Consider the following 25,604-nt stretch of genomic DNA (forward strand, 5'->3'; position numbering starts at 1 on the left):
ATCCTTCAGGGTCAAAATTCAAATTCTTGTTGCACTTCATTCTGAATTCCGAATTCACATCACTACATGACAATTGCATTCATAAAATAACCCTGTTAAAGTATTTTAATCAAAAACAAGCCATCGTCTACGTTTTTTAATTAAAAGTGCATGTTTCGATTTCACAAAAAAGTTTTCCCGTATTAAAAAAAGTTTTCCCGTATTAAAAAAAGTAAACAATTTCAAAAATATTCTCTCCGATAGTTTTTACAAGTTTCTAATGAAATATAAATGCATGCAATTTTTTTCTAGAATTTAAAATGTCTTTACACATTCTGCAATCGCGTACGTCGCTATACCTTAATTCTGAATTTAGTAAATGCGTTTTGAATTGAATAAACGCGTTTTGAATAGCTGTTATTACGTCTGAGCCAGCGATTCAGCAGTCATCACACGGGAACGAGGCTATTGGATCAAGAAATGTTTCAAGAACTAAATCATAGGAAAGATATGGAAACCCACGAGGAATCACAGCCGAAATATGCTTTTTTTTCGGCTGAAGAGAAACTACAGTTGTTGAATGGTAATTGTCCCCGAAACATTACTAAACAGGTCTTAAGATCATGGTTGTCCTATCGAGTAGGAACCTCAAAAAACGGGAGTGCTTCTGCGGATGGAAACAAACGAGAACTGGTTCAAAGGTACGTAAAAATAATTAAAATATCATTGATATTTTGAGGATAGTTTTAGACGGTAATTAAAACCATCTTTGTTTTTCAGGGTCGTAAGCTATATTAAGAATGGCTGGGACGCGAATTTTACTGAAAAATGGATGCATCTGTCAGGAGAATCGAACGAGAACTTAAAGGAAAATTCGGCAAATGCTAACGAGGAGCCAACAGGGAAAGATATACAAAATTTCCTGCCTTCAACAACGTGGACCGAATTGAAAAAATGCAACAAACTGCCAGAGTTTTCTATTGCAAATATGATGAGCTACTTTATTACTAGGCGTGCAAGAGACGATGAAAGTAATAAAGACTATAAAAGCTTAAACTGCAAAGCTTTTGGTCTTTTCAGACATGGTCACGTCCAGAATATTAAGGTTGCGAATGAGGATGGCAAGTATTTTATCCAATGCGAATGCTTACCTGAGATGAAAAAAACTCTAAAATATAAGATCCAAATGACAGTAGACAGTTCTGGTGATATAATATATGGAAACTGTAATCCTTGTCCAGCTGGTAAGCCACCACTTGCATCATGTAAACATTTGGCAGCTCTATGCTTTGCTCTTGAAGAGTACATTAGACTTGGTCGTAGTCAAGAATTTCTTACCTGTACAGAAAGATTGCAGACTTGGAATGAACCACGAAAGCGAAAGCTGGAGGCACTCTCAGTATACGACATTGATTTCAGTAGAAAAGTTTTTGGCACAGAGAATTTAAAACACAATAAAGCACTGCACGATCCAAGACTTTGCATCTATAGAGAACCAAGTACAGAGAAGGCAAATCAGACCTTGCTTCAAGAAATCTCGAGAGAAAGTCTAAATTGTGGATTTTACTCTATTTTATCAAAAGAGCCACTATGTCCAAGTAGTTTAATTGTCTCACCCATAAAGGAACAACCAATGTCATTGGAAGAAATACATGCAAAAGCTAAAAGAATTAAGTCAAATCTTTTTGTAGGAGAAAAAGAAAGAGAATTGATAAGCAGAGCAACAAAAAATCAAAGTGATTGTCAAAAGTGGTTTGAACACAGGAAAACAAGAATTACTGCATCGAAATGCAAGAGAGTACTTCAGAGACCAGACACAAGCCCCACTAAGGCTGTAAAAGAAATTCTACATCTCAATGACAATTTTCAGAGTAATTACATGAAACAAGGTCTTACTGATGAAGCTAATATTATCAAGTCATATGAAAACCTCTTCAAGTGCAACGTCTCTAAACTAGGGTTTGTCATTTCATCTACACATCCATTTTTGGGTGCAAGTCCTGATGGTGAAGTTGATAACAAATGTTTGGTGGAAGTCAAGAGAGTTTTTCCTGGAACAAAAAAACTGGCAGAAGCAGTTTGCAGCAGGGGAATTTGCAAGAGGACTGTTCATGGCCTGCTTATTAACACAAATCACCCATACCATTTTCAAGTTCAACAACAACTATTTTGTGTTGGTTTACAGTGGGCTGATCTGGTGATATCAGATCTAAAGGAAATGATCATAATAAGCATCAAAAATAATTTACAATTTAGAAGAGAAGTTATCCCAAAGCTTGAAAGTTTTTATGATAACTATATTGCTGTAGAACTTGCTTATCCACTGTTAACTTTAGGTCTTCCCAGGCTTGGAAAAGTATCAAGATTAATGTAACAGTGTACTTCAGTCTTTGTTAGAACTCTACATGACAGTGGAATCACTATCTATAAATTATTTAACTTTTGCATGATCTCAAAATTATGATTACTGATGTTGTGTTTTTTGAAATATATCGTTTTAAATATGGATATTATTGTCTCATTGACAGAGAAGTGAATTTCTATTGTAATAATTACTTTTACTGGTTGGAAACTGACTCCACTATACTCTTTGAACCAGCAAAACTTGCAACTTTAATTTTGCATGACATTAACTGATTTTCAATACTAACATGTAGAACATTTGAATAAATTTAGATACAATGAGCATTTTTTCTATTAGCCAGATAAATATGACATCTGCAGAAGATTAAATCTATCTTGATTGTTAACAGTAATAGATTATTTCAGATCAACTAGTGATATGAATATTTTACTCATTACTCTGTCAGTTGTAAATAAATTGTGTGCTGTCCTTATTGAAACACCCACCTAAAAAATATTGATTCTGTCTATAACACCAGACAATTACAAGCAAACAAATGAATGGCTCAAGAAAGATTCTGAAAAAAATTCATTTCACCAGAGGTGGCAAAAAGTTTGTGAACATAGCACAATTAAAGAAAATCATGTCAACCAGCCCATTCTTGCAGACAGTAATGGGAATAAAATCTAAAATGTGATAGTTTTTGATGCGCTCGATAGCTCTCTCTACATGGATTCGCAATGATGCAATTCTTCTTGTGTTGAGCATTTCTTGTTCAGTAAATTGTCCTGCCTCATTCATATAAGGTGGAACATTTACTTTAACCCCTTTACTTGCTAGTAATTCTTGGATATTGAATCCTCTGTCAGCCATCACTTCATCTCCATATTGAAGTTTATCCATGAGTTTAGATTTCACAGTTATCTCTTTGTCAGAGATAGACCCACCATAAAGATTAGACACAAAACAAACACTACCACTTGGTGTAATTCCAACTAGGGCCTTCAGAGTATTGCCGATTTTATAGGTAGAGAAAGTGAGCTGCTGTGCTTCAGGATTAGTTGGTGTTTCAATGTACAATTCAGTTGCATCAATTATCACTGTTGTACCATTGTATTTATTCCTGAAGCATTCAGGTTTATGTGCTTCAATTACCTCCCTTGTTGGGAAAATGTCTAGCTCTGAGAATCTAAAATATATGAACTTTGTCCATGTAATGATGATTCGGCTCACAAGACTTTGGCAAATACCAAATCTGACTGCTACATCCTCCTCTAAAAGACCAACTTTGTAACGACACAGCAAGAGAAATAATTCATTTTCCACAGAGAGAGCTCTTCTTGGACCTTGCTTCTCTCTCTTGGGTGGATTCTGCACTAGTTCAGTGTTAGTGTAATTTAACTGTTTTGCTGCTTCTCTTCCAAGGAAATTAAGAACTGTAGTAAAAACAGCATAACTGTTGAAGCCAGTGTAGAATCTCATTAAATTATCGTTTTCTTTGATGTTGTCGATATTAAACAAACTTCGATTAAGCTTCTCTTCTAGTGTCTTTCTTGTCTCTCTCTCCTGTTTAAGTTCGTGTTCCAATTGTTTTACTTTCCCTTCCAATTCGTTGATAATTAATTGTAGAGACTGATCCTGACTATTGTCTGCTTCTTTTATGGACTGTCCCACTTCATTTGATTCTGTTAATGGAACGGCGTTAGCAATACTTTCGTCACTATTTAAGCCTGCAGTTTCTTGACGTTGAGTGGCCATATTCGAACGGTGTTGTGGGGCTTTTCTTTGTGTCTGAACTTTTGTAAAGCTGAAAAGAGTAGGCACAGCATCTACCTTCAGCCTTCCCCTTACGCCTCCAGGAGACTTTTGAAAACATTCTGGGGCAAAATGATCGCTACACAAAAATGAACTTTTCGTTTTTGGAGTGTTGGTTCTTCGTATGTTGATCAGCCATTTTTTTAGTCTTTTCGAGTCATTTAGGGGCAGCGAATGCCAAGAAAGGCCTTTACATTCAACCTTGTTACTCCTGTTCACACAGCCAACTGCTATACAATGCCTTACCATCTCCTTTCTTCAAAAGATTCGGAGAACTCAGCACTGTTTTTGTGAAATATAAATGATGACACAAAGAAACTCTAGAAAATCTAAGGTCTTGACCCAATAGCCTCGTTCCCGTGTAACGACCGCTGAATCGCTGGCTCAGACGTACTAACAGCTATTGAATAAACTCCTTTTGAATTGAATACTTTTTGCCAGGGGTTCCTGGCAGAATTCTGGCTGGCCTGGTCCTCTGTTCAGAGCTTCGCTTTTTGACCAGCGGCTCTCGTGTCTAAAAACAACCACTCGAAAACGTACTCTGAACTGCTCATAGTGGTATTTTTGTATTTTTTTGTTGTGGATTGCACAACTTGCGGATAATACAGCCTTTACAACGGAGCAATGGCAGTTTTTACAGAGGCGTAAGGCTCACTCTTTTGGATTTATCCCGACGATTGCGTCATGATGTCTGCGAAGATGTAGCTGATTACGCTTTGTTTTGGCTGAAGCAATTGTCGCGCCATTTAGCGCGATTGGCACATGTGACACATGTTTTTAATGCAGTACAGAGAGAGAGAATGATGCCGTTAATGGTATTTTAATGAGTTTGGAACAAAACCTTGCCCCCTTTCATCCAGGAAATTCATGTCAGAGTACGTCCTACACCGGAAGTGTTGGCCGCCCACGTATTGACATCAAAAGGGAGCAACTGGAATATTTAATCGAAAAAAACATCTCCATTCCTGACATTGCCGGAGTCCTTGGAATTTGTGTAAACACTATAAAAAGGCGATTGAGGGAGCATGGCCTTTCACTGAAAGGAGAACTCCCATTACAGACGCCGATTTAGATACTGCTGTCCAAAATGTACACAGGCAGTTTCCAAACGCAGTTTACCGGAGAGTCTTATCCCAACTCCATGTAATGGGTTCAATGAAATCTGAACTTCAGATGGCAAGATAGCATGACCGTAAAATGCGAATAGAAAAAACAACAAACAAACAAGCAACACTCTAATACAGACCTCAGAATTATAAGTTACTTTCTCCCTGCAGGTAGCCTTTGTCTGATTTTCTTTGGGCTGTTAAAGAGAAAAAATTACGCAGCACAGCTCATATTAGCTCCTTTCATATCAAATTCATACCTCAAGATCCTTCAGCCTTGAAAAATGAAAAGCCCTGGTTTCTAATTTCTGGAAGGGCCCAAATACTTGAAGGATATCCCCAATTTCATGGGCATGCATGTATTTCACTTTAATTTATCACTAAAATGGGAAGCTACTCTCAATGTATTATGGTCTATTTAATATACAAGGACTAATTTCTATTTCAAGTGAGCACTACAGTACATGTATGGAAATTATGCTTAGGGACCAGCGATCTTATCACGGGTTTACCATAGATGGAAGCGTGGGAGCAGATGTGAATTCTACCTCGCTGGTGGAGCAAGATGTAGATTCTGTTGGTGATACTCCAACCTAGAAAAATGCCAACCTGTCAGTAAGATGCCAAAGCAATAATGGTGATAGCCTTTACTACCTTGGTTCCTGCAACCAACAAATTCAACTGTGTAGACTACTGCAAGCTCAAAATCAATGACAGTTGGTCACTAGATGATTATCATGATCTCGCAATGTTTTATTAACGCAAACCAACCAACCAAGTAATTAACACTTCTGCCAGGTACAAAAGTTTCAATAGTAACTCTGATACCTTTTGCTTGTTTTTATGGAATCTTCGTTGCTCGCTGTAAAAGTTTTTGATATGCTGAGCAATACCATCTGTGGAAAAGCCAGCCTTAGGCAGCGAACATTCATCGCTGATCCTTTTAGCAAACTGCTGAAGTTCAGCTTTTTTGTCTGGCATGTTGAATTTTGGAAACTTGCCAGTACAAGCTTAGAGGCCAGTACTCCAACTTGTTTGCATCTGTAAACATTAACACAAGATGTGAAGAAGTTGAAGATGAAACAAACCCATTGACCATTAAGAGTACAAATTGAAATGTATTACCACAAAATAAAACTACGGTAAGTTATTTTTAAAAAGTTATACGAAGAACATTTAATGGTAAAAGCCTAGTGTATATAATGCTATGTTTACTAATTCAGTGAACAGTGAGGAAATTTTAGCCCTCAAGTCTCGTCATTAAAACTCTGCTGTTGTCAGGCCTAGGAACAACAAATCTAGAGGCAGTTTTCATTGGAAACAAAGAATCTTTGGAAGCTGCAAAAAGTCAGAGTACTCAGCGTACGTGTGCTCTTCAAGATTCATAAATAAACTCAAACAATGCAAAAAATTCCATTATCCATGTTTTTTGATCACCCTCTCCCCTCCACCCCAAAATAGAAACGGTAAAGCCACATTTTCATGTATTTATTCTAAAATTTACAAGAGTTGGGTATCGATTATTTCTTGAACTTCGCATTACTTGAATTTCCATTGTCTAATTGCCAAAACATTGAATATTGTTGTCATTCAGCCACTTGCATGCCTGCATTTCAAAACAATTTTATAGCAAAGACTGCTCTGCCGTTCCTTTGGATAATGAGAATAACTTTTGAAACACTTTCCTGTCCATACTTGGAAATAAAGTCAAAGTACTCTGAAAATAAAACACATACTTCGAAAGGTATAAACGTTTCATCTGTGGAGAAAATGAGGCCATATCGCCCATAGAAGGCTTGTTTGGCGGTGTTGGAGGAACTTTGTCGTTTTTCCTCGTGGTAGACATTGTGGCATCAGCTTTTCAAACTCTCCGCAGAATAGCAAGGCTTTCCCATAAGATAAACCAAGTTTCACGAAGATTGCAGAGTCTGCCTCTCTTCTCAGGAGATTGGAAATGCCCAAAGGGTAGTTTATTTCTTCTGTATTCATAGAAATGGTCGAAAAAGAAGAGAAAGTCAAGCTTTATAATTCATTTAGACTACACGTATGAGCTCGGCAATCCGCAATCCAAGGCTTACCTTCAAATACTTTGGCAATTTCTTCGCCGAAGAGCCGGCTTTGATAATTTTTTACTTATTTCCTCTGCAGAAGTTAAGCTTACTGCTGTTTTGTATTCTGCATTTGTTTCCTGATCACTTATACTTAAAACCTCCCACACAACAGCATTGGGAGAAAAGAGTGCGAAGTTGTCGAGCATGCATTGTTTTCTTACTTCGTAGCTTGCGATTGGCCTGTCTTTAAAAAAGTGAAAATTGATTGGCTACAAGTTCCCGCTGAAAAAGGTGCCAGGCGCGGCTAGCGATGCTGAGCCCACTGCGTTATTTAAACAGCATACACCTTTTGGAAAAAGTAACATGGCGGCAAATGTGGAGAGTATAATTGTAGCAGTAGACGTGATACGATCTGGACAAGAAGTAGCATCACATCATGTTGTTGCAGTGATAAATCATATTGGCATGCATATGTTCACTGCCCTTGCTCAAGCTGCAATGGACGAGCAGTGGATAGAGGTAGCAAACTTAGGCAGTGGAAAGAAAGCCAAGCTGTTTCTAAAAGCCGGTCATAATTGGATGAGTTTTGGGAACCTCTGCCTGAATGTAGTTTTACTGTGAGAGACCTCTCGGATGAGGAACAACGCATGTTCTTTTCCCAACATTTTCCCATCTCTTGGAAGATCATGTCCCAAATACAAATAAATTTCGGAAAAATTGAGTTGTCTTAACACAACCCAATACCTTCCCAAGATAACAGTTTTGTGTGGATGCGAATACTTATTCGGAGGCTGCGGATACTCCAAGCTTCGCCAATCACACGAGTCTCTTGGTACAAGTAGATAATTCGAAATCGACAGTTGATTTAAAATGAGTTATTGAACAGACGATAATCAATTAAATAATAACGACTATATACAATGTAGCAAATAGTAGTCGGTAGAATCTGGAATAGTTGAATCAAGCATCTAGGGTAACGAATAACGAAAGTTCGGATGTAACAGCGATTGCACAAGGCAAAGTTCGTAGATGAAAATGTATCTGTCGGGGATTGTAGAGGTTGCAGGTAGCATTGGTAGTTTAACCGAAACTGTAGGTCCGAACTAAAATAAAGACATTGCAGATTCTACCTTGTTGTGAAATTATACTGATCGAAGCCAAGAAAGTATTACTTAACGCCATATAAACCATTTAAGTGAAAAAACACTCCAACTAACTTCTACTTTCAACACACTACTGCGAAAACTTCAAAACTCTACCTCCACTTCTACCTTAATCTAAGCATAAAATAACATAACAGCGTACAGTAACATCGATGACATACAATAGCTTGAGAACACATATAAGCATTCAAACTTCTAAATTATAGATAAACTCCCTCACTTCCGAATCATAAATGTATTGTTTTGACAAAATAACATGATGTAAACATAAACAGCGTTAATAGCGTGACGATGTGAATAGTGTAAATCTCTTCATATAACTTTCCTTTTCCATTGCAAATAATATCCATAGATTGTGGATATCATTTCCGTACATATATTGCTCCAATTTTGATTAATGATATAGAAACTAGTAGATCTTGGAAACTTGACTGAGCGGACTTACAATAGAGTAAAATGACTTACTTTTGGTTTACACTTGTACTAAAGAAGATAGCAAGGGGTAGTGGCAGCAGACTTCCATACCAATAGCGGAACGTAGAAACTAACTAATTGAAGACTAAAATGTACTCGTACATATATTGATTTAGGACGTGTGCTTAGGGCGTAGCGGAAACCTTAAGGCGTTTCACGCAACTTCCTGACACAACACCGACGAATTATTGTAGGCGTAATGCCTACCCCACGCCCAGGTCATTATCTTGTTACTAGAAAATTTCTTTTAGGTTACGTTGAATCGCGTATAACAAACAAATTTATAAACTAACATTGTGTTTGTTTTCAAAACAGAATATATCCAATGTTTTTCCCAATATTTTCCCACCGAAGGAAAAAGATGCCCCATCTCTTTCCCAGAATTGGGAATTCCCATAATTTTTCCAAATTTGAGTTGTGAAAACATTGTTATCTTCTTTTCCCAAAAAGATCCCTCAGTGGGAACTAAAAGGCTGTACAGGGCTCCAAAATTTTCCCACTTTTTCGACAACTTTTCCCCAAATTTTGGAAAAATAAGAGGAATTTCCCAATATGGGAATCTGAAATTTTTCCTTTGTAAGTCTGTCTCACAAAGCACAGCCTGGGGAAACTATGTAAACTTGTTTATCTTCAAGGGGAAATTTAAATTTGATCTAAGTGCTTCTTACTAAAATTTATTTAGCTGATTACTGATCCAGTCCGTCGGCTTACCCTGGACAGTCAATGGCCTATGTACATATTTATAAGAGAGTTAAACTTGCCAATGTGGGCAAGCTGATGTGGGCCTGAGAATACAGCCGCCTATTTTCACTTCCCAATCCTGGGATGTTTTGTCGCTAGTATGGAGTTTCTGCCCCTGTGACACAACATCCCAGTGGCGTGAAGTGAAGTGAAGAGAAGCAGCTGTAATCAGGGGCTAGCCCACATGTTAATCTCAGAAACTAAAAACTGGGAAAATCTATGCAGAAAAGTTGACTTACAAGAATACATGACTGTAAATTTGAATTCTATAAAAGTGCTTCTTGTTGAATTTCTTAAGTGAATTGCTTATCCAGTCTTTCAGTTTGTCCATGTCTAACTGTTTAAGGCAATTGTGTTTCATGTCTGTCGTCCAGAGGGCTTCTTCACTGAAGTGATCTTGTCAAAATTATAGAGGATTGCATCCGATTTCTCCATGCTTCTGCTATCTCTATCAATACTCTTGTCAGTTATCTCGCCTCTTTAGTAATGACAATCATCCTTGAAGCCCTTGTTGTCATGTTCAATGCCCAGATGCATTGAGTGGCGTTGGATCAGCCGGTAATTGATTTTCTGGCGGTTCTGGAAGAGTTTCTTAGACTTTTCGAAGTTTCCTTACAGCTGTGTGTTAGAGTGTCGCTTCTTTTTGCTCTAAGTCTGTGATTCCTTTAGCCTTTATCAAATAATTAGCAGACGATTTCCATTCGAGGCATCTTGCCGCTAAACGTGACTTCTCGGCGTCCATGTCGAAATGCTCAATTTCGCCGCCAAAATTCGCAATTGTAGCCATAATTCCTTCCTGATTTGACAGAGTAAATGGTGAAGAATCCTTAGTATCTTCATCGCCAATGTAATGTCTTGAAATCGAATTGAATCAAAAGAACTGTGTCGAGCACACGGGTACTACAAAAGCATGTGCTCTTACAAGGTCACATAATATATGAAAATGATTGCGTCATTACAGCTATGACCAGCACCGACAGTAAGTATATGAATGTCGTTAAATAACATTGAAGTTATTACCTGTAATCCACCTTGCCCCTGTCCTGTTTCTCTTTCTTGAACTCAGTTGTTAATTTCATATTATCTTATTCATGTTTACTGCATTAACATTCTAAGACACGGGCGGGATACACATGGTATAGGAATAAACTAGCTGCGCAGGATCGGTGTGTCACCGCGGTATCATCAATGGTAAGTCGTCAGCCATTTGCTAAGATAAAACAAAACATCATTGGTTCATGTTGCAATGATAATTTGGTGCATAAACGCATAAAACATTATGCGAGAGAAATTTAATTGTACACTACTCGTGTAATTTATTTTAGGATGTGAGATTACCTCGAAGATAAAGGGTAAAGTTATAAGGATGTCAATGAAAGGACATATGAGTACGGTACAAGGGTCATATTTTCAAAAAGATGAGGAAGAAAATCTTACCCAAGTACACAAATCAGCTAAATACAGCAGTACAAAGATGGTTGATGGATACCCGGCTTAAGCCAGGTGTGCATGAAAGGCTTTGATGTTCTCTTGCCCTAAAGGCATGAGGTGTTGCGTATCACTGTAGACAGCCTTAACCCAGGTAGTGTAGGCATTCTTTGCCCTTACCACAGCATCTAACTGTAATAAGAGAAGAGCCCTGAAAAAAGTTAAAGGTATGCCATAATATTTTGCATCGCTCCGTGTTCGAATATATTGAATTTTTGCTTGATGCATTTTGTCAGCCGCTGATTGTTGATCAGATCTCAGGAAGACCTGGAGTCGACCAGACTTGGCCATTGTTGAATCAGGCACTAGATCTGAAAAGGCAATAGGTTTCTTAAATAAAATGCTTAAATTTCAAACAGAAAAAAAAAATTCACGAGCAGCCACAAAGGAGGATGTAACATGGAACGCCAAAATACCAATGAATTGAATATAATCAAAAAAGGAAAAATCAGTTAAAATTACTAGAAACAAAGACACGCTCACAAGGTGTACTTATTTCTCCTGGAGGAGATGGAATTAATGTCAATGAGGAAAGAGCTGTGGAGTATGGGGAGCAGGAAATATAGAGATTGATTAAGCCATGTCTCGCATTCCAATCAAAATTCAAAATAACGAACAACTCAAAAGATGGACAAGTATCTCACCTGTGATAAAATCGGCTGGGGTCATGAGAGACACTGACGAAGCTACAAGAAAAGTTAGTCGAAAATAATATTATGGATATAAGAATCTGGAAAAAAAAAATCAACCCTGTAATTGTAAACATGATTATAAGAAAAAAAAATAACATTACCTGAATCAACGACAGTTGCATAGGACATAGTTGTATCCTCAGAAGGATAGGGTGTTAATGTGCACGCCTAAGGAGCTGTGGAGTATGGGGAGGTAGCCGGATTGGCAGGATATATTTCAATAGCTTTAGTCAGGTCTCGGATTCCAATTAAAATAAAAAATAACGAAGTCAAGAGATGGACAAGTATCTCAGCTGCCATGAAATCGGCTGGGGATGTCAAAGACACTGATGAAGCTGGAGAAAAATTGGTAATTGTGAATAAGAGCTCCCCAAAAAACCTGTCGGTCAACTGTCGGCCGACAGGTTACCAACAGGCTACCGACAGGCTACCGACAGCTAACCGACAGGCTACTACTGACAGGCTATTGCGTGTGAAAACACGCAGTAAACATGACCCAGAAACGATAATAGTCCCGATAAAAATGAGTTAAGCTTAGCCTACTTATTGATCGATGGTAAAAAAATTTCTTTCCGAGATAATTGACCAGCAGGACAATCAATATAATAAGGTTTAAAGGTGATTTAATCCAAACCTCAGAAATCCAAGGGGAAAGAAAGCTACTTTGGAAGCTTCTCAGTCGTGTCACTGAACTCCACATACAAATCGCCCAATAACGCCTAGCGGCCCTTATGATAAGACATGTCTGTATCAGTGATGTTTACCTTTTGACTAACAAAGTTCTCTATTTTTGCAGGTTTGGACACATTAGCTTTTGAACGACTTTGCGTTCCTCTTGAGTAAAAGAAAGTGATTTATGTACCCGCGACTTTTGTCTTAATTAATTAGTATCTATCATAATCCGATAATTTGACTTGAATGCTCGGATGCGTGGCGCGATAATTCAACTTCAAAATTACTAGTTAATTTGAAGGGGACTGGGACCTAGGTACACATTTCAGAAAGGAAGATGTCAACTATTGAAAGAATCGGAGGATACTTCGTTACGGTATTGTGGGGCGGCTCTGCAGCATATGATTAAACTACAGAAGGAGACTCTTGCAGGAAAAAAAAAGACGGCGAGATTTGTCAAAACGGAGGAAACCGGTTATGGAGCAGGAATTGGAAATTTTACCGCAACTAGTTATGAAGGACAAATCGGACATTTCCTCGAGTCTGAAAAATCTTGATGAGGGAAATCTAGTGTTTCCCAGAGATGAGATGATCACGTTTCTGCGATCTGTATAGGACGAAGTGCGGGAATTTGCAACCGAGAGTAACCTTCATTGATACCCAACAAAGTTTTTAAGAATGTGTCAGAAAGCAGTTTTAAACAATGAAACACTTCAAATAGACTTTCGTTTGCTGGTGGGTTTCCCTTTCGAACCTGGTGGACACTGACGCGGAAATAATGGTTGGTATCTTTAAAGACTTGGTGTCAAAATTGGCAAATACTCGAATAAACGAGTTTATGAATGCCAGGATTGAGAGAGATCTTAAAGGTCAGAATAAGGTGGTTGACGCTGATGAGATGCTCAGATCTCGCTTAAAAGCGTGTGCATTAGCCACAAAACGCAAGTAGAATATTAAGCATTACTGCCTTTTTTTTCCCACGTCGTTTCGATGTAAGACCAGGAGCCTGTTAGTCCGCACCATTACATTAGTAATGGTCTCCTGGCTCAATAGGCTCCTTGCACTAAGAAGTCACGTGATCTCCGCCAGGTTGGAGGGCAAACAAATCGGTTGCTACGGGAAACTATGGCTGCCTCGTGGGGTCACGAAAGGTCAGTAACACAAGTATTTGCACTATTAGCTTCTTTATTTTGGAACAAAACGATCTTTATCCACTCGTCAAATTTGCATAATGCCCAAAGAGCTTCTGTGATCGAATATTTGTATTCACTTTTACTTCTAACGCGTCGGGAACGAACGAATGGCAGGCGAAAGTTTATTCAAGCTTAATCCTATCAACTGATTCATGTATTCATTCATTTATTCGATTTTTCGCAAGAGTTCTGCCCTCTCTTTGGGTTAGGTAAAGATTGTCAAGAATTGTAGTCTAGTTGCATGTCTACAAAATGCGAAACTTACCGAAGGTTGACGCTATTTAGCTTTGTTTGATTGGACCGATTTTCTCAGTAATCCAAGTGTGGACCCTCACATTTACCGAGTATAACCTTCACCGATGTAGAGAAATATGCAACACGTTGAACGGGTTGTGAAAGCACTGCAAAAGTTTACAAATATTTTGCAGAACCAGGATATCTCCATAACATCAAAAGTAAGTGCACTGGTAAATAAATTGGTGAGTCTCCTGAAAGTTGCTGATGTTTTCGCCTTTCATGTTATGAAACCATTCCTTAAAAAGTGGTAAAGACTGATCCTAATTAATTTTACAAATTTCAGTTACATATAGTGACTCGGAGGCATTTGTTTTGGCCAGATGCTACAGATCGATGAAGAAAAATGAAACAGCACATTCCCTTCAAGTGATAATTGGTATGGATCAAACAACAGTGTCTGGAAAGTGTTCTTGTGTAGCAGGTGTTGGAGGGATTTGTCACCATGTTGTGGGCCATCTTTTTTACTTGTCACACTTTAAGCAACTTGGGCTAAAGAGCTTACCTGATGATCTGACATATACTATGATGGTGCAGCGATGTAGTGTTCCCAGAGGGAAACACATAAATCCTCAATGTGTGGAAACCTTGATGGTGAAGATGCCTCAGGAGGGTGCAAACTATAATAAATTCATTAAAACCACTCTTTACTCACCTGCATCCCAGTATCATATTCTGAGCCCTGATCAAAAAGCTAAACTCAAAAATCTAAATCCTGAGCCTTTGCTGTGGAATTTGTTACCAGATCTGGAAACTTTGCAAGCTCACATCTTCCTTCTGTACAAACCAAATTTGGAAGGGTGTCAAAGGGGTCTGTAATATCTTACCAACAAAGGCTCACAGAAAAATATGTCATAAATGGTTCTGCCCACACCTCATTCCCAAAGCTACCCCTTCCTAATGCAGGTTAAAGGTTTAAGAACAATGAGTCAATTTGTTTGAACAGTAGCAAATCAGCAAAGTTAAAGTCACTGTCACTCACTTTAGAGATGGTACATGCTTTAGAAGAAAAAATGAGAGAACAGGATGAAAGTGACCTTTGGCATTCATTAAGAAAACAAAGAATCACTGCAAGCAAGTTTGGAACAGTGGCAAAGAGAATTTCTAATTTCGATACTCTTGTCGAACAGCTTCAGCCATCTAGGCTTGTACAGACAGCTGCTATGAACCCGCTATAGAAATGGGGGGAAGAGCAGCATCCATAGATGCTACTAAAGCAAAGAAAGGGATGGTAAACTTGTACTCAAGTGGTCTGGTAATAAATCCAAAATGCCCCTGGCTTGGAAGTTTTCCAGACAGGAAGGTTTAAGATATTGAGGCAGCTCAAAATGGTTCATCAAGTCCCTATGGCTTCTTTGAGACAAAGGTTGTCCAGGAAGGAACGACCAGCTTAGATGATGTGGCTTACCTTAAGAATGACCCCATTTCAAATGAATTAATCCTAAACAAGAAACATGCATATTATTTACAAGTACAATGCCAATTAGGTACTTCTGGCCTGGATTGGTGTGACTTTTTCTGTCACATCAATGATGATTTGTTTTTTTGCCAAAGAACAGTATTTGATCCTATTTTTTCCCAAGAATGTAAAGATAAGGTTGACATGTTTTATTTTAACTATTTTTTGTGAGAACACTTACATCACTGTAATATGTATAATGATAACACCCTGTGGCACCTGCTAAGACAGATTATTTTTCAAAATTAATGGTCCCTGAAAATTTACAAGCAAACATGCCACTGTCCACATCTGATTAACAGTGCCCAAAAGGGACAAAGGAATTTCATTGTCGAAAAGATGATATTCTTTAATTCGGCGTATGGCCCTCTCCACATGAATCCGGATTTTGGCTATGGTTTTTGTTTCTTTGACTTCCTCTGGTGAAAACTGTGCACGATTTAAAAGATATGGTGGAAGGTTTAGCTTTACCCCTTTACTACATAATAGATCATCAATATTAAAACCCTTATCAGCCATCACACTTTTATTAGGCTCCAAAAGATCTAAAATTCCACAACACTCTGTGATCTCTTTATCTGAAATAGAACCAGTATATGGTGAGGATACAAGTAAACAAACTTATTTTTTCTCACCTTCACTCAGAAATGTTTTATTCGCTACCATTCTGGAAACTACATTGACTCGACTATCATCGCCTAACAATATCAACTTAAAAAATAGACAAAACCGGCGTTGAAAGGAGTTTTAAAAAATGATATGACATACCAGTTGGCAAAGTGCGGATTATACGAACGCGAAAACACGAGCAAATATGGAGCTTTCCGACACCTCAAATACATAAGTAGGTCTGCAACTATTACAGTCGCTCTTTTTGAGAGTTCTTAGTGGATAAAGATCGTTTTGTTCCGAAACGAAGAAGCAAGTAGAGCAAATATTTCCGTCACTCCCCTTTCGTCGTCTCACGAGGCAGCCATTGTTTCCCGTAGCAACCGATTTGTTTGCCCTCCAACATGGCGGAAAAGATCACTTGACTTCTTAGTGCAAGGAGCCTATCGAGGTGTAAAAGGTCTCCGATAAAAGACGAAGATTATTCACCCTTAGTTTTCCTTTACCAACGCGAACTGCACTTGTAGTGATCATCAAAATTTGCGTGTAATTATTTTGGTCGTGAAGTTGTATCGCAACGACCGGTTTCCATCAGTTTTATTTGAATTTTCCTTGAATGCATTCCTGCCATGATTTCAATTTGGTGTTTTTATTTTTCTAGTTGGTGAAAGAATAGTAACAATTGGCGAGCCCAATTAGTCAAATCTGTAAACTATAAATGATAAACACAGAACAAAAAAAGAGGTTATTGTAACAGGCATAATGTATATAAGGTAAACCCCTCAGGTAAACTGTTAGTAGCCGTCTTTTCCACTCTTCCAGGTTAACTGGTCAGAAAGTCGTATTTTAATTCCTTCAGTGTTTATTGATTAAGTTACAGTTGTACAATAACTGCCCTGAATAAGGGCTTTTCTTTCTTGAAATTCACTTTCATTTAAGTAAATTCAATAGATTGCTCCCAAGATGTAAATATTAATGTTGAAGATATTATACCTGTACAGGTATTAACTAATACTAATCATTTGAGTGCAAACTGTTCCCAAATTAAATTTTAAATTGCACAGGAATACTTTCCTTATTTACAGTAGAACACAGAAACTCAAATTGCAATTATAGTCGAACATGATTTCAATAATGAGTGTGCATGTAAGAAAAGAGGCCAATATTCTTATCAAGAACATTGAGCCCACATAATTATGTAACAGTGGACAAAACCTACTCCTTAATTATTATATTTACAAGGGGTGATTAAGGTTAAAGCTCGACAAATGCAAATTCATGCAGCCATGGGTTGAGTATCTTGGTTTTTGCATAGACGCTAGCGGTTTGCATGCGACAGAGAAGAAGAAAGTTCAGGTGATTCACGACGTGCCACCGCCCGAAAATCAGTCACAATTGAGGAGTTTTCTAGGCATGGTTAACTATTTTCAGTGTTTCATCAGTAACTACAGTAGCACAGTACATCTGCTAAATGAGTTGTTACGTGACTCTGTGAATTCCTGTGGGGAAAGGCACAACAAGAAGCTTTCGATAACCTGACGCAAAAGTTAACGATTTCACCGGTTTTGATGCACTGCAGCAACGATCTGCCGTTGATGTTAGACGCAGACGCATCCCAGTACGGTGTAGGTGCGGTCGTTTCGCATGTTCATCACGCACGCTTAATAATAGTGAACGCAACTACGCGCAGATTGAGAAAGAAGCGCTGAGCATAATTTTCGGTGTTAAGAAATTTCACCAGCATTTGTTCGGAAGGAAGTTTTTATTGGTGACCGATCATAAGCAGTTAGTAACTTTACTAGGTCCGAAGAACACGATCCCGGCTGTGGCAGCTGTGAGATTGCAGAGATTGGCGATCACATTGTCCGCGTAACAGTACAACGTTGAGGTTCGCTCGACTGAGAAACATGCCAATGCTGATTGTCTGAGTCGTTTGCCTTTGCCGACTGAGAGTAAGGACAAGTATGACGAGGCTAAGCAAATTAACGTGATACAAATCGAGACTTTGCCGATAAGTGCTGAGCAAGTTTGAAAGAGTACGCGTTCAGATCCAGTTTTGTCTCATGTTGTAATACACAATGACCAGCTGGCCGCAAAAAGTCAACCCAGAGTTTTCGGCATATTTTCAGAGGTGACACCAGTTAACGACGGAGGAAGGTTGTCTTTTGAGGGGAATCGGTGTTATTGTCCCTGAGCCGTTACGTTCGCGAGTTCTTGGTGAGCTACAAACTGGTCATCCAGGCATAGTTCGCATGAAATCCTTAGCTTGTCTTCATGTTTGGTGGCCAAAACTCGATCAGGATATTTCAGCAATGCTTCAGAAGTGCGAAGAATGCCAGCTAGCGCGCAATAAGCCGCCAACAGCACCGTTGCATTCGTGGGAATGGCCAAAAATGCCATGGCAGCGGATTTACGTAGATTTTGGCGGTCCGTTTATGGGCAAAATGTTTCTCGTGGTGGTAGGTAGTCATTCTAAGTGGTTAGAGGTCGAGACGATGCCTAACGTAACTAGCCCTACAACGATAGATAAACTGAGGCATATGTTCGCGAGGTTCGGGTTACCCTCACAACTAGTTAATGAGAACGGTCCGCAGTTCACTTCGAAGGAGTTTCCTGAGTTCATGAAACAGAATGGCATAAAGCACATACTAGTGAGTCCATACCACCCTCGTTCGAATGGTCTTGTCAAGAGATTCGTTGAGACTTTTAAGAAGTATTTCAAGACTGTAGGTAGTGATTCGGTTTCACGGAATTTGGCGAGATTTTTATTGAGTTATCGTACCACTCCAAGTAGCGTTACAGACAGAACACCAGCTGAGTTATTTTTAAATCGACGTCCGCGAACCAGGCTAGATTTGATGCACCCAGACCTCAGACGTAAGGTTTCCGCGAGACAGGAAGAAGATAAAGGGAATTTCGATAATTTGTCAAGAGACCGTGAATTTTCAGTTGGAGAGGAGGTTTCGGTTGAGAATTTTCGAGGAGAACCGAATTGGCTAGAAGGAACCGTAGTAGAGCGAACCAGTCCCGTTTCGTATGAGGTGCAAGTCGATGACAAAGTTTGGAAGCGACGCACCGACCAGCTTCGCGAAAAGAGTTTCGAAAGTACGGGTTGTGCACCAGCCATTGCTATTGACGACACTTTTGAGCAATCGCGCAATCTTGCGATGACACCCGCACCAGTAAGTCACGAGACACCTCAAACTTTGGAAGAGAAAGAAAGATAGGAAAATCTGAAAGGGGATTGAAAATGCTAGCGATCTAGAGCACGCAAACGCTGCAAGTGCGACTCCACCAACTAGTCCTGGCGTGCCACCTGACACAAACCAACCAATTCAACGACCTCGGTATCCAACGCATGAGAGAAAGGCTCCAGTTCGTTTAGGTTTTGGCGAGTAAATGCAGAAATCATAGTTTTCAGCTAAGTGTGGGGGAATGTAGTATTTGACCTATCGCACAAGCGAAGATAATTATACCATAATGTAATCTAGTTAGTACCACGTGATTATGTGCTTGCACCCTCCCTCTTCTCTATCTCCTTCAGCATGATGTTGCAGGAAGCAAAAGAGGAGGTCCTAGATGAAATCTATATCCGTTTCCGCTCAGACGGCAGTCTCTTCAACCTTCGACGGCTGCTAGCCCACACCAAAACCGTAGAGAAGCTTATCACAGAACTGCATTTCGCTGATGATTGTGCACTCCTCGCTCATACAGAAACTGCTCTACGTCACCTGGTAAACCACTTGTCTGACGAGTCCAAGGCCTTTGGCCTTAACATCAGCCTAAAAAAGAGTGAGGAGCTGTACCAGCCACCACCCATGGAAAACTACTCCCCTCCCCACATCACTAATGACGGTTCAACATAAACCCAGTCGAACACTTTACGTACCTTGGTAGTGTGATATCCAATGATGTTTCCACCGACAAAGACCTAGCAGTTCCTTCGGGAGACTGTCCAAACGAGTCTGGAAAAACCACTCCCTCCGTCTCATAACCAAAATCAAAGTTTACAGAGCCGTTGTCATCTCCACACTCCTATACGGTGTAGAAACCTGGACACTGTACAGAAGACAAGTGAGTCTTCTCGAACGCTTCCACCAGCAGTGCTTTGCGCTCGATCCTAAACATCAAGTGGCACGACTACGTGTACATGTAACCCACAAGAGAACTTTTCTCAGGTTAGAAGTGGCGAGAACTTCAGGTCTCTTAAAAAGCTATCTTGATAACAGGAGAATTGAACTGAATGACCTCTTAAGGGATTAACGAAATTCTGAATCGGGATCTTGCTTAATGTTTGGAATTTAAAAGCTGACATCAGTCGAGAGCTACCACTGCTACTTTATCAACAAACAAAACTAAAGGAAAATTACAAGATCATCTGTTTGTGTTAAGCTTTCACTTAGTTGCTCTTTACAATGTTCGATTTCGCGTGGGATTGTAGAATGTTATCCTTGATAAAAGAAAAATAATGATAATAATTATAATAATATTGAAAGCCTCCCCCCCTCCCTTTGTTTTGAATCCTTCATATCTTTGTATTGTTTGTATTGTCAGGCGGCGACCACAGGCTTTGCTGAAAGCGTAGCTAAGCGCGAGGCGAACACGAAAAGGAAGACACTCGTGAGAGGAGGCGCGAGTCACGCACTCCTCCTGTCGCGCGTGACTTACCCTTCGCGCTCTCCTCTCATTCACCTTGTATTTGCCTCCGCTCGCTTAAGGTGGCTCGTACTAGTTTCCTCGCGCGGGGAACAGATAACTCTTGCGTCACGCGCGAGATTAAAAGACGAAATTTTAAAACAAAGATGGCGGCGCGAGGATTTTTTTCTACTTATGTGAGAAGTTTACCTAAGAGCTTGTATTTGTGTGTTGAGCGGCCACTGTGAATGCAGGGGATAGAAACTAAAATAGAGGACTATTTTCGGAGAATAAAGGCTGATAGTTTCGAAAGAAACTGCTTGGGGCTGCGTCGGTGGGAGTAACGAAATAATTTGGATATATCAACAAAGTAGAAATGGTAAATTGGCCACCGTAATGATTACAAAAGCTGACGTTTCGAGCGTTAACCCTTCGTCGGAGCGAATGACGAAGGGCTAACGCTCGAAACGTCAGCTTTTGTAATCATTACGGTGGCCAATTTACCATTTCAACTTTGTTGATATATCCAAATTATTTTCGGAGAAGTAAAGGTTCAGTTCACTTTACATTTAAAAGAAATATTCAACCGATATGAAATCTTGCGAAGGGGAAAAAAAGAAGAAATCAAGTGAAGAATAATCTACCTGAAGTGGAAGAAGACTTTGAAACTTCAAGGAAAATAATATGATGTAGTCAGAAGTCATGTGTAGGATTTTTAAGATGAGCCTGGGAGGCTGTCTTTGACGGCTTTTTAATGATTTTCTTAGCAGCAAACGTATGTAAACATCAGACCGTAGGTGCTCGCGTAGGCACATGCAATTGTCAGCGGTAGCTAAAACGGATCATGAAGAAATGTCGATCTTGTAGAATCCAGATTTTTAAATGCGCGAGAGCGCGCGTGGAAATTGCTAAACTCACGAATGCTATTGCATGAAAAAAAGTCCGGTGACCCCTTCTTTTTATTGTTCCAAGATGATGATAACATCGAAAGAATCGTCAGAAAAAAAAACTAGAAAATTCTACGGAAGGAAATTTACGATGTGTGAAAATTGCCTTTTTTCTAGATTTTCTGAAATTCCGCTCCGTATAATTTTTTAAAAATCTTTGTGCATTTTCCTTTTCAAGTGCCAAAAGCAATCACTGAAAAAAATCACGGGGTCACCATCATATGAGTTTCTTATGATGTTGATAAACTTCTGCGGAATTCCATAATGAGCTAGTAATTTCCAAAGAAAGGGGCGATCCAGACTATCAAAGGCCTTTTGGTAATCCACGAAATTGATGTACAAGGACGAGTTCCATTCAATTGATTGCTCTACGATGATACGCAATGTAGCAATCTGATCTGCGCATGATCTAGCTTGCCTAAATCCAGCTTGCTGGTCCCTCAGTCTTCCATCCACTGCCGATCTTAGCCGCTCTAACACAATTCGGTTGAAGACTTTACTTGCTGTGCATAACAAAGTAATACCTCGATGATTATCACAGTCCCTGAGGTTACCCTTCTTGGGCAGGTTAACTATAAGTCCCTCTTTCCACTCAGTAGGTGATTTCTCGTCCTCCCAGATGCTCTTGAACAGTTCATGTAGGACCTCTGTGGTGGTGTTGATGTCTGCTTTGAATGCTTCCGCTGGAATGTTGTCGGTACCTGCTGCCTTTCCGTCTTTCATCTTCCTAATGGCGCTACTAATCTCTCCCCTCGAAGGTATGGCACAGTTTACTGGGAGTAGATGTTCAGCTTCTGGGATATCGGTTCCTTCATCCGGGGGTGGCCTGTTCAGGACCTCTCCAAAATGCTCGACCCATCTATGCAGCTGTTCCTCTGTAGTGGTCAGAATATTTCCTTGTTTGTGGTGGTCTTGTGGTGTAATACAGGTCTTTCATGTTCCCTTCGCGGCGGCATCCTCCGCCTCCTTTGCTAGGTTCTCTATATAGCATCTCTTGTCCTTTCGAACTCGAAGAAGATCCCAAGTCTAGGACAGAGAACATAAAAAGATTTATTCAGTTTGACATCAAAATGATTTAATTTAATGAAAATCGTATACATTTCCTTGCTCTCTTCCTGTACTTGGGAGGAGACTCGTCAGTGAAATTATATCAACTTAAGCAAGTTTTCCTATAACTTTACTTCGAATTCGAGTCTTGTTTGCCATAGACATTAATACTTATGCCTTTTTTTCTTTTGGCAAGTTAATAATTACCTTATTGCTGACTTAGTAGTTCTGACATGACATAGAGAGCTGGAGGTTTTTTACATGGAGGCATTTTAAAAAGTTCATTCATTGACTGTAAACAGTAGAGCTGAGGAGGTTAATATTGCTGAATATTAGTTTTTTAGTCAGTGCACTGATAGTGTATTCAGGCAACAATGAAAACTAATGTGAAGGTATAGTCTGATCGTCCGGGTGAGTGTAGTCCTGAGAAGGACTGTTGTCGGTGGCAGTGACTGACGTTTCGACAACCTGTGCGGAAGTCATCATCAGAGTCAAGTGACTCTGATGATGACCTTGACTCTGATGATGACTTCCGCACAGGTTGTCGAAACGTCAGTCACTGCCACCGACAACAGTCCTTCTCAGGACTACACTCACCCGGACGATCAGACTATACCTTCACATGTTACCCCCGGGTTCAAACCATTTAAAAAAAAATGAAAACTAAATTAGTCTTTAATTGATACTTACCTGCCATACAAGAAACTTTGTCTGTCTGGATTTCTTGGTGTTGTCAGGGTAAACTATAAGCAAAAATGAAACCTCTTCCAGTGCTGTTTATTTGACAGTTCCAGTGGTAACAGTTCATGGCCGTGTTTATTGCAAAATATTCTTTCACTTACCAGCAAATGATTGTAGTAGACACAGTATTGAAAATAGAAATGAAATTTTTAAAGCAGGGAAATTCTTTTTATCTCAAAAATACTGGTAAGTGCGTTTCTATTAGAAGGCTAACCCTATGTACCCTCTCAAGTAACCAGAAAGTGACAGCTGTTTTTCCTTTTAATTTGTTTAATTAAGATATTATGTGTGGCTCCTTAAGTGTAAAGTACAGGTATTTGTAATTTATTAAACAAGTACACTCAAAATAATGTTAAAAATAATCATACTAGTTTCTTCAAGACTGTGGCACCATTTCTCAAGGAAATCTATTCCCTTTATATTGTGAATGACAGAGCTCTTTAAACTGTTGATTCTGCGTCTGCTCAAGAGACCATTCTCAAAAATCAGATTGCATGCTTGTAGATAGTTGGCCACCAGTTTAGTACTATCCTGATTACCTGTAGGCTCATCTGACAGGTCTTTAACTGCTGCAATCATGTATGTTTGCCACAAATCAGAAGGAAAATGGAATATTTTCACTGCAATGTGACATTTCTTCAGTATAGATTTGGAATTTTGGTGGAGAAAGGCACTAGTACACTTCTTTTGGGAACCTATGGAGATTTCACCAATGACACGGCTGTTTTACGCAATAAATTACACAAGATATTTTTTCTGATCTGCAACATTATATTGCAATCACCTGCATGATCTTCGCTGGTTTGACATTTAATCGTGTCCAATTGTCTCGGTAGACAAAGGCATACTTCAAGCCAGGGACTTTACGGCTTCTTCCTGTCTCTGCTCTTTTCATTTCTTGATCATAGATTTTCTCAATAGTTTCCCACCCAAACTGTCTTCCCTCCAATGTCAGTTTCTTTGAACCAGTGGGTCTTGAACTGTACAACGGAGCTATCATATTTTTCAGCTTGAAACAAAAATATTGCTATTTGGAGAAGATTAATCAGTATGCATGCAATAATTTTAATAATAATTGTATCAATTTCTCTAGGGAATTTCCATACATTGTTCTAATGCGCTTTACAACACTGTGCATGGGACATTTCCAGACTGCCGGCGGCGGTTTAGAACTAATAAAGAAGAAATTTTACAGATGCTTCCTCCCCCCAATTCCCAGTAAACAAGCCAGACCACCTCACAGTAATCTCGTGATGTGGGTTCTTTAACGTCCCCTCCCGAACCAAATTAACTAATTGACAGATGCAGGAGACGGGACCTCCGGCTTTACGTCCTATCCGAGAAGACGAAGCAATGTGAGTGAAGCGTCTTGCTTAAGGACACAACGTCAAGCCCCATCCAGGACTTGAACCCGGGCCATCTGACCCAGATTCCAGCGCACTGACCACTGGACTACTCAAGCGTCATCATAATTTTCGAAAACATCATTAAAAGGTGGAGCAACTGGAGGACAATGTTGAAATTGAAATATACAAATATCTTATAACCAATCAGCTGTGCTTTACCTGGTTATTGTGGCTTCATTTGACCGTGATCTTCATATTTTAACAATAACTTTAAAGGAAATGACATTCAGCAACATAAATGCTTTATTTTTGAACTATTCCTTTTAATATAAATGTCTCATCATCTAATTAACTTCTAAGATATGCGTGGCCATTATCGTAGTATATCTGCTATTTATCAAGTTCATATGCACAAAAACGAGGAGGTGAAAATAATACAGTTATTACGCTTGCAGCAACTGGAAACAGGGATGTAAGGCCCAATCAAATCGTACCCCGAGGTTAGGTCCCTCCACAGAAACTGGACAATGTAGCTGGCCTTTTGGCACCCACTCTGGATGGCTAATGTGTACGCATCATCTAAAACAGGCAGGTTTATCAGGTGCCATGGTGAAGCTTGAGATAGAGCCACCCTTAAGATTCCAAGCAACCTTCATCTGGATCTGAAAGACAAATGGGTAAATACAGGCTATGTTCAGATTAGCCAAATAAATGATTTCAAATTACAGAGTATACCCTAGTGTAAAATAATGTTAAATTTTATTTGCCATTAAAATAAAACATAACTATTTTGATATATTATACATGT

The 25,604-nt window shown here is 39.3% G+C and overlaps 4 protein-coding genes and 2 pseudogenes across 5 annotated transcripts; 3 read left to right on the top strand and 3 right to left on the bottom strand.

Moving 5' to 3' along the window:
• The first annotated feature begins 436 nt into the window (after nucleotides 1–436).
• On the top strand, nucleotides 437–2,822 carry LOC111331189 (uncharacterized). The gene is made up of 2 exons (XM_088746224.1): nucleotides 437–680; nucleotides 760–2,822. The coding sequence occupies exons 1-2, from the start codon at nucleotides 460–462 to the stop codon at nucleotides 2,351–2,353; spliced, it is 1,815 nt and encodes a 604-aa protein (XP_088602350.1). The 5' UTR covers nucleotides 437–459; the 3' UTR covers nucleotides 2,354–2,822.
• LOC148741768 (uncharacterized) lies at nucleotides 2,566–4,543 on the bottom strand. Its single transcript, XM_088746229.1, has one exon. It carries the CDS (start codon nucleotides 4,385–4,387, stop codon nucleotides 2,912–2,914), a length of 1,476 nt encoding a protein of 491 aa, XP_088602355.1. The 5' UTR covers nucleotides 4,388–4,543; the 3' UTR covers nucleotides 2,566–2,911.
• On the bottom strand, nucleotides 4,539–10,004 carry LOC148741769 (uncharacterized; annotated as a pseudogene).
• A 3,299-nt stretch (nucleotides 10,005–13,303) lies between these two features.
• On the top strand, nucleotides 13,304–16,105 carry LOC148741770 (uncharacterized; annotated as a pseudogene). Its single transcript, XR_015993155.1, has 3 exons — nucleotides 13,304–13,405; nucleotides 14,041–14,173; nucleotides 14,299–16,105. The product of XR_015993155.1 is annotated as an uncharacterized LOC148741770 (transcript).
• A 2,287-nt stretch (nucleotides 16,106–18,392) lies between these two features.
• Nucleotides 18,393–19,307, top strand: LOC111331188 (uncharacterized protein K02A2.6). Its single transcript, XM_022936249.1, has one exon. It carries the CDS (start codon nucleotides 18,393–18,395, stop codon nucleotides 19,305–19,307), a length of 915 nt encoding a protein of 304 aa, XP_022791984.1.
• A 654-nt stretch (nucleotides 19,308–19,961) lies between these two features.
• LOC148741771 (uncharacterized) lies at nucleotides 19,962–24,450 on the bottom strand. Its single transcript, XM_088738528.1, has 4 exons — nucleotides 24,236–24,450; nucleotides 23,819–24,039; nucleotides 23,400–23,452; nucleotides 19,962–20,021 (listed from the first exon to the last, which is right to left on the bottom strand). Exons 1-4 carry the CDS (start codon nucleotides 24,448–24,450, stop codon nucleotides 19,962–19,964), a joined length of 549 nt encoding a protein of 182 aa, XP_088594654.1.
• Nucleotides 24,451–25,604: the final 1,154 nt, after the last annotated feature.

The sequence above is a fragment of the Stylophora pistillata genome, chromosome 1 (genome assembly GCF_964205215.1).
Source record: "Stylophora pistillata chromosome 1, jaStyPist1.2, whole genome shotgun sequence".
Classification (NCBI taxonomy): Eukaryota; Metazoa; Cnidaria; class Anthozoa; order Scleractinia; family Pocilloporidae; genus Stylophora; species Stylophora pistillata.

What these genes read in the sequence shown, in the direction of transcription:
- LOC148741768 (XM_088746229.1), bottom strand. Translation starts at nt 4,387, where the DNA reads ATGGTAAGGCATTGTATAGCAGTTGGCTGTGTGAACAGGAGTAACAAG.
- LOC111331188 (XM_022936249.1), top strand. Translation starts at nt 18,393, where the DNA reads ATGCTTCAGAAGTGCGAAGAATGCCAGCTAGCGCGCAATAAGCCGCCA.
- LOC148741771 (XM_088738528.1), bottom strand. Translation starts at nt 24,450, where the DNA reads ATGATAGCTCCGTTGTACAGTTCAAGACCCACTGGTTCAAAGAAACTG. An exon ending in AAACCAGCGAAGATCATGCA is followed by an intron (nt 24,040 to 24,235) that starts GGTGATTGCAAT and finishes TTCTGATTTGTG; the next exon opens with GCAAACATACATGATTGCAG. An exon ending in CCACAGTCTTGAAGAAACTA is followed by an intron (nt 23,453 to 23,818) that starts GTATGATTATTT and finishes TTTTGCTTATAG; the next exon opens with TTTACCCTGACAACACCAAG.
- LOC111331189 (XM_088746224.1), top strand. Translation starts at nt 460, where the DNA reads ATGTTTCAAGAACTAAATCATAGGAAAGATATGGAAACCCACGAGGAA. An exon ending in AAACGAGAACTGGTTCAAAG is followed by an intron (nt 681 to 759) that starts GTACGTAAAAAT and finishes TTTGTTTTTCAG; the next exon opens with GGTCGTAAGCTATATTAAGA.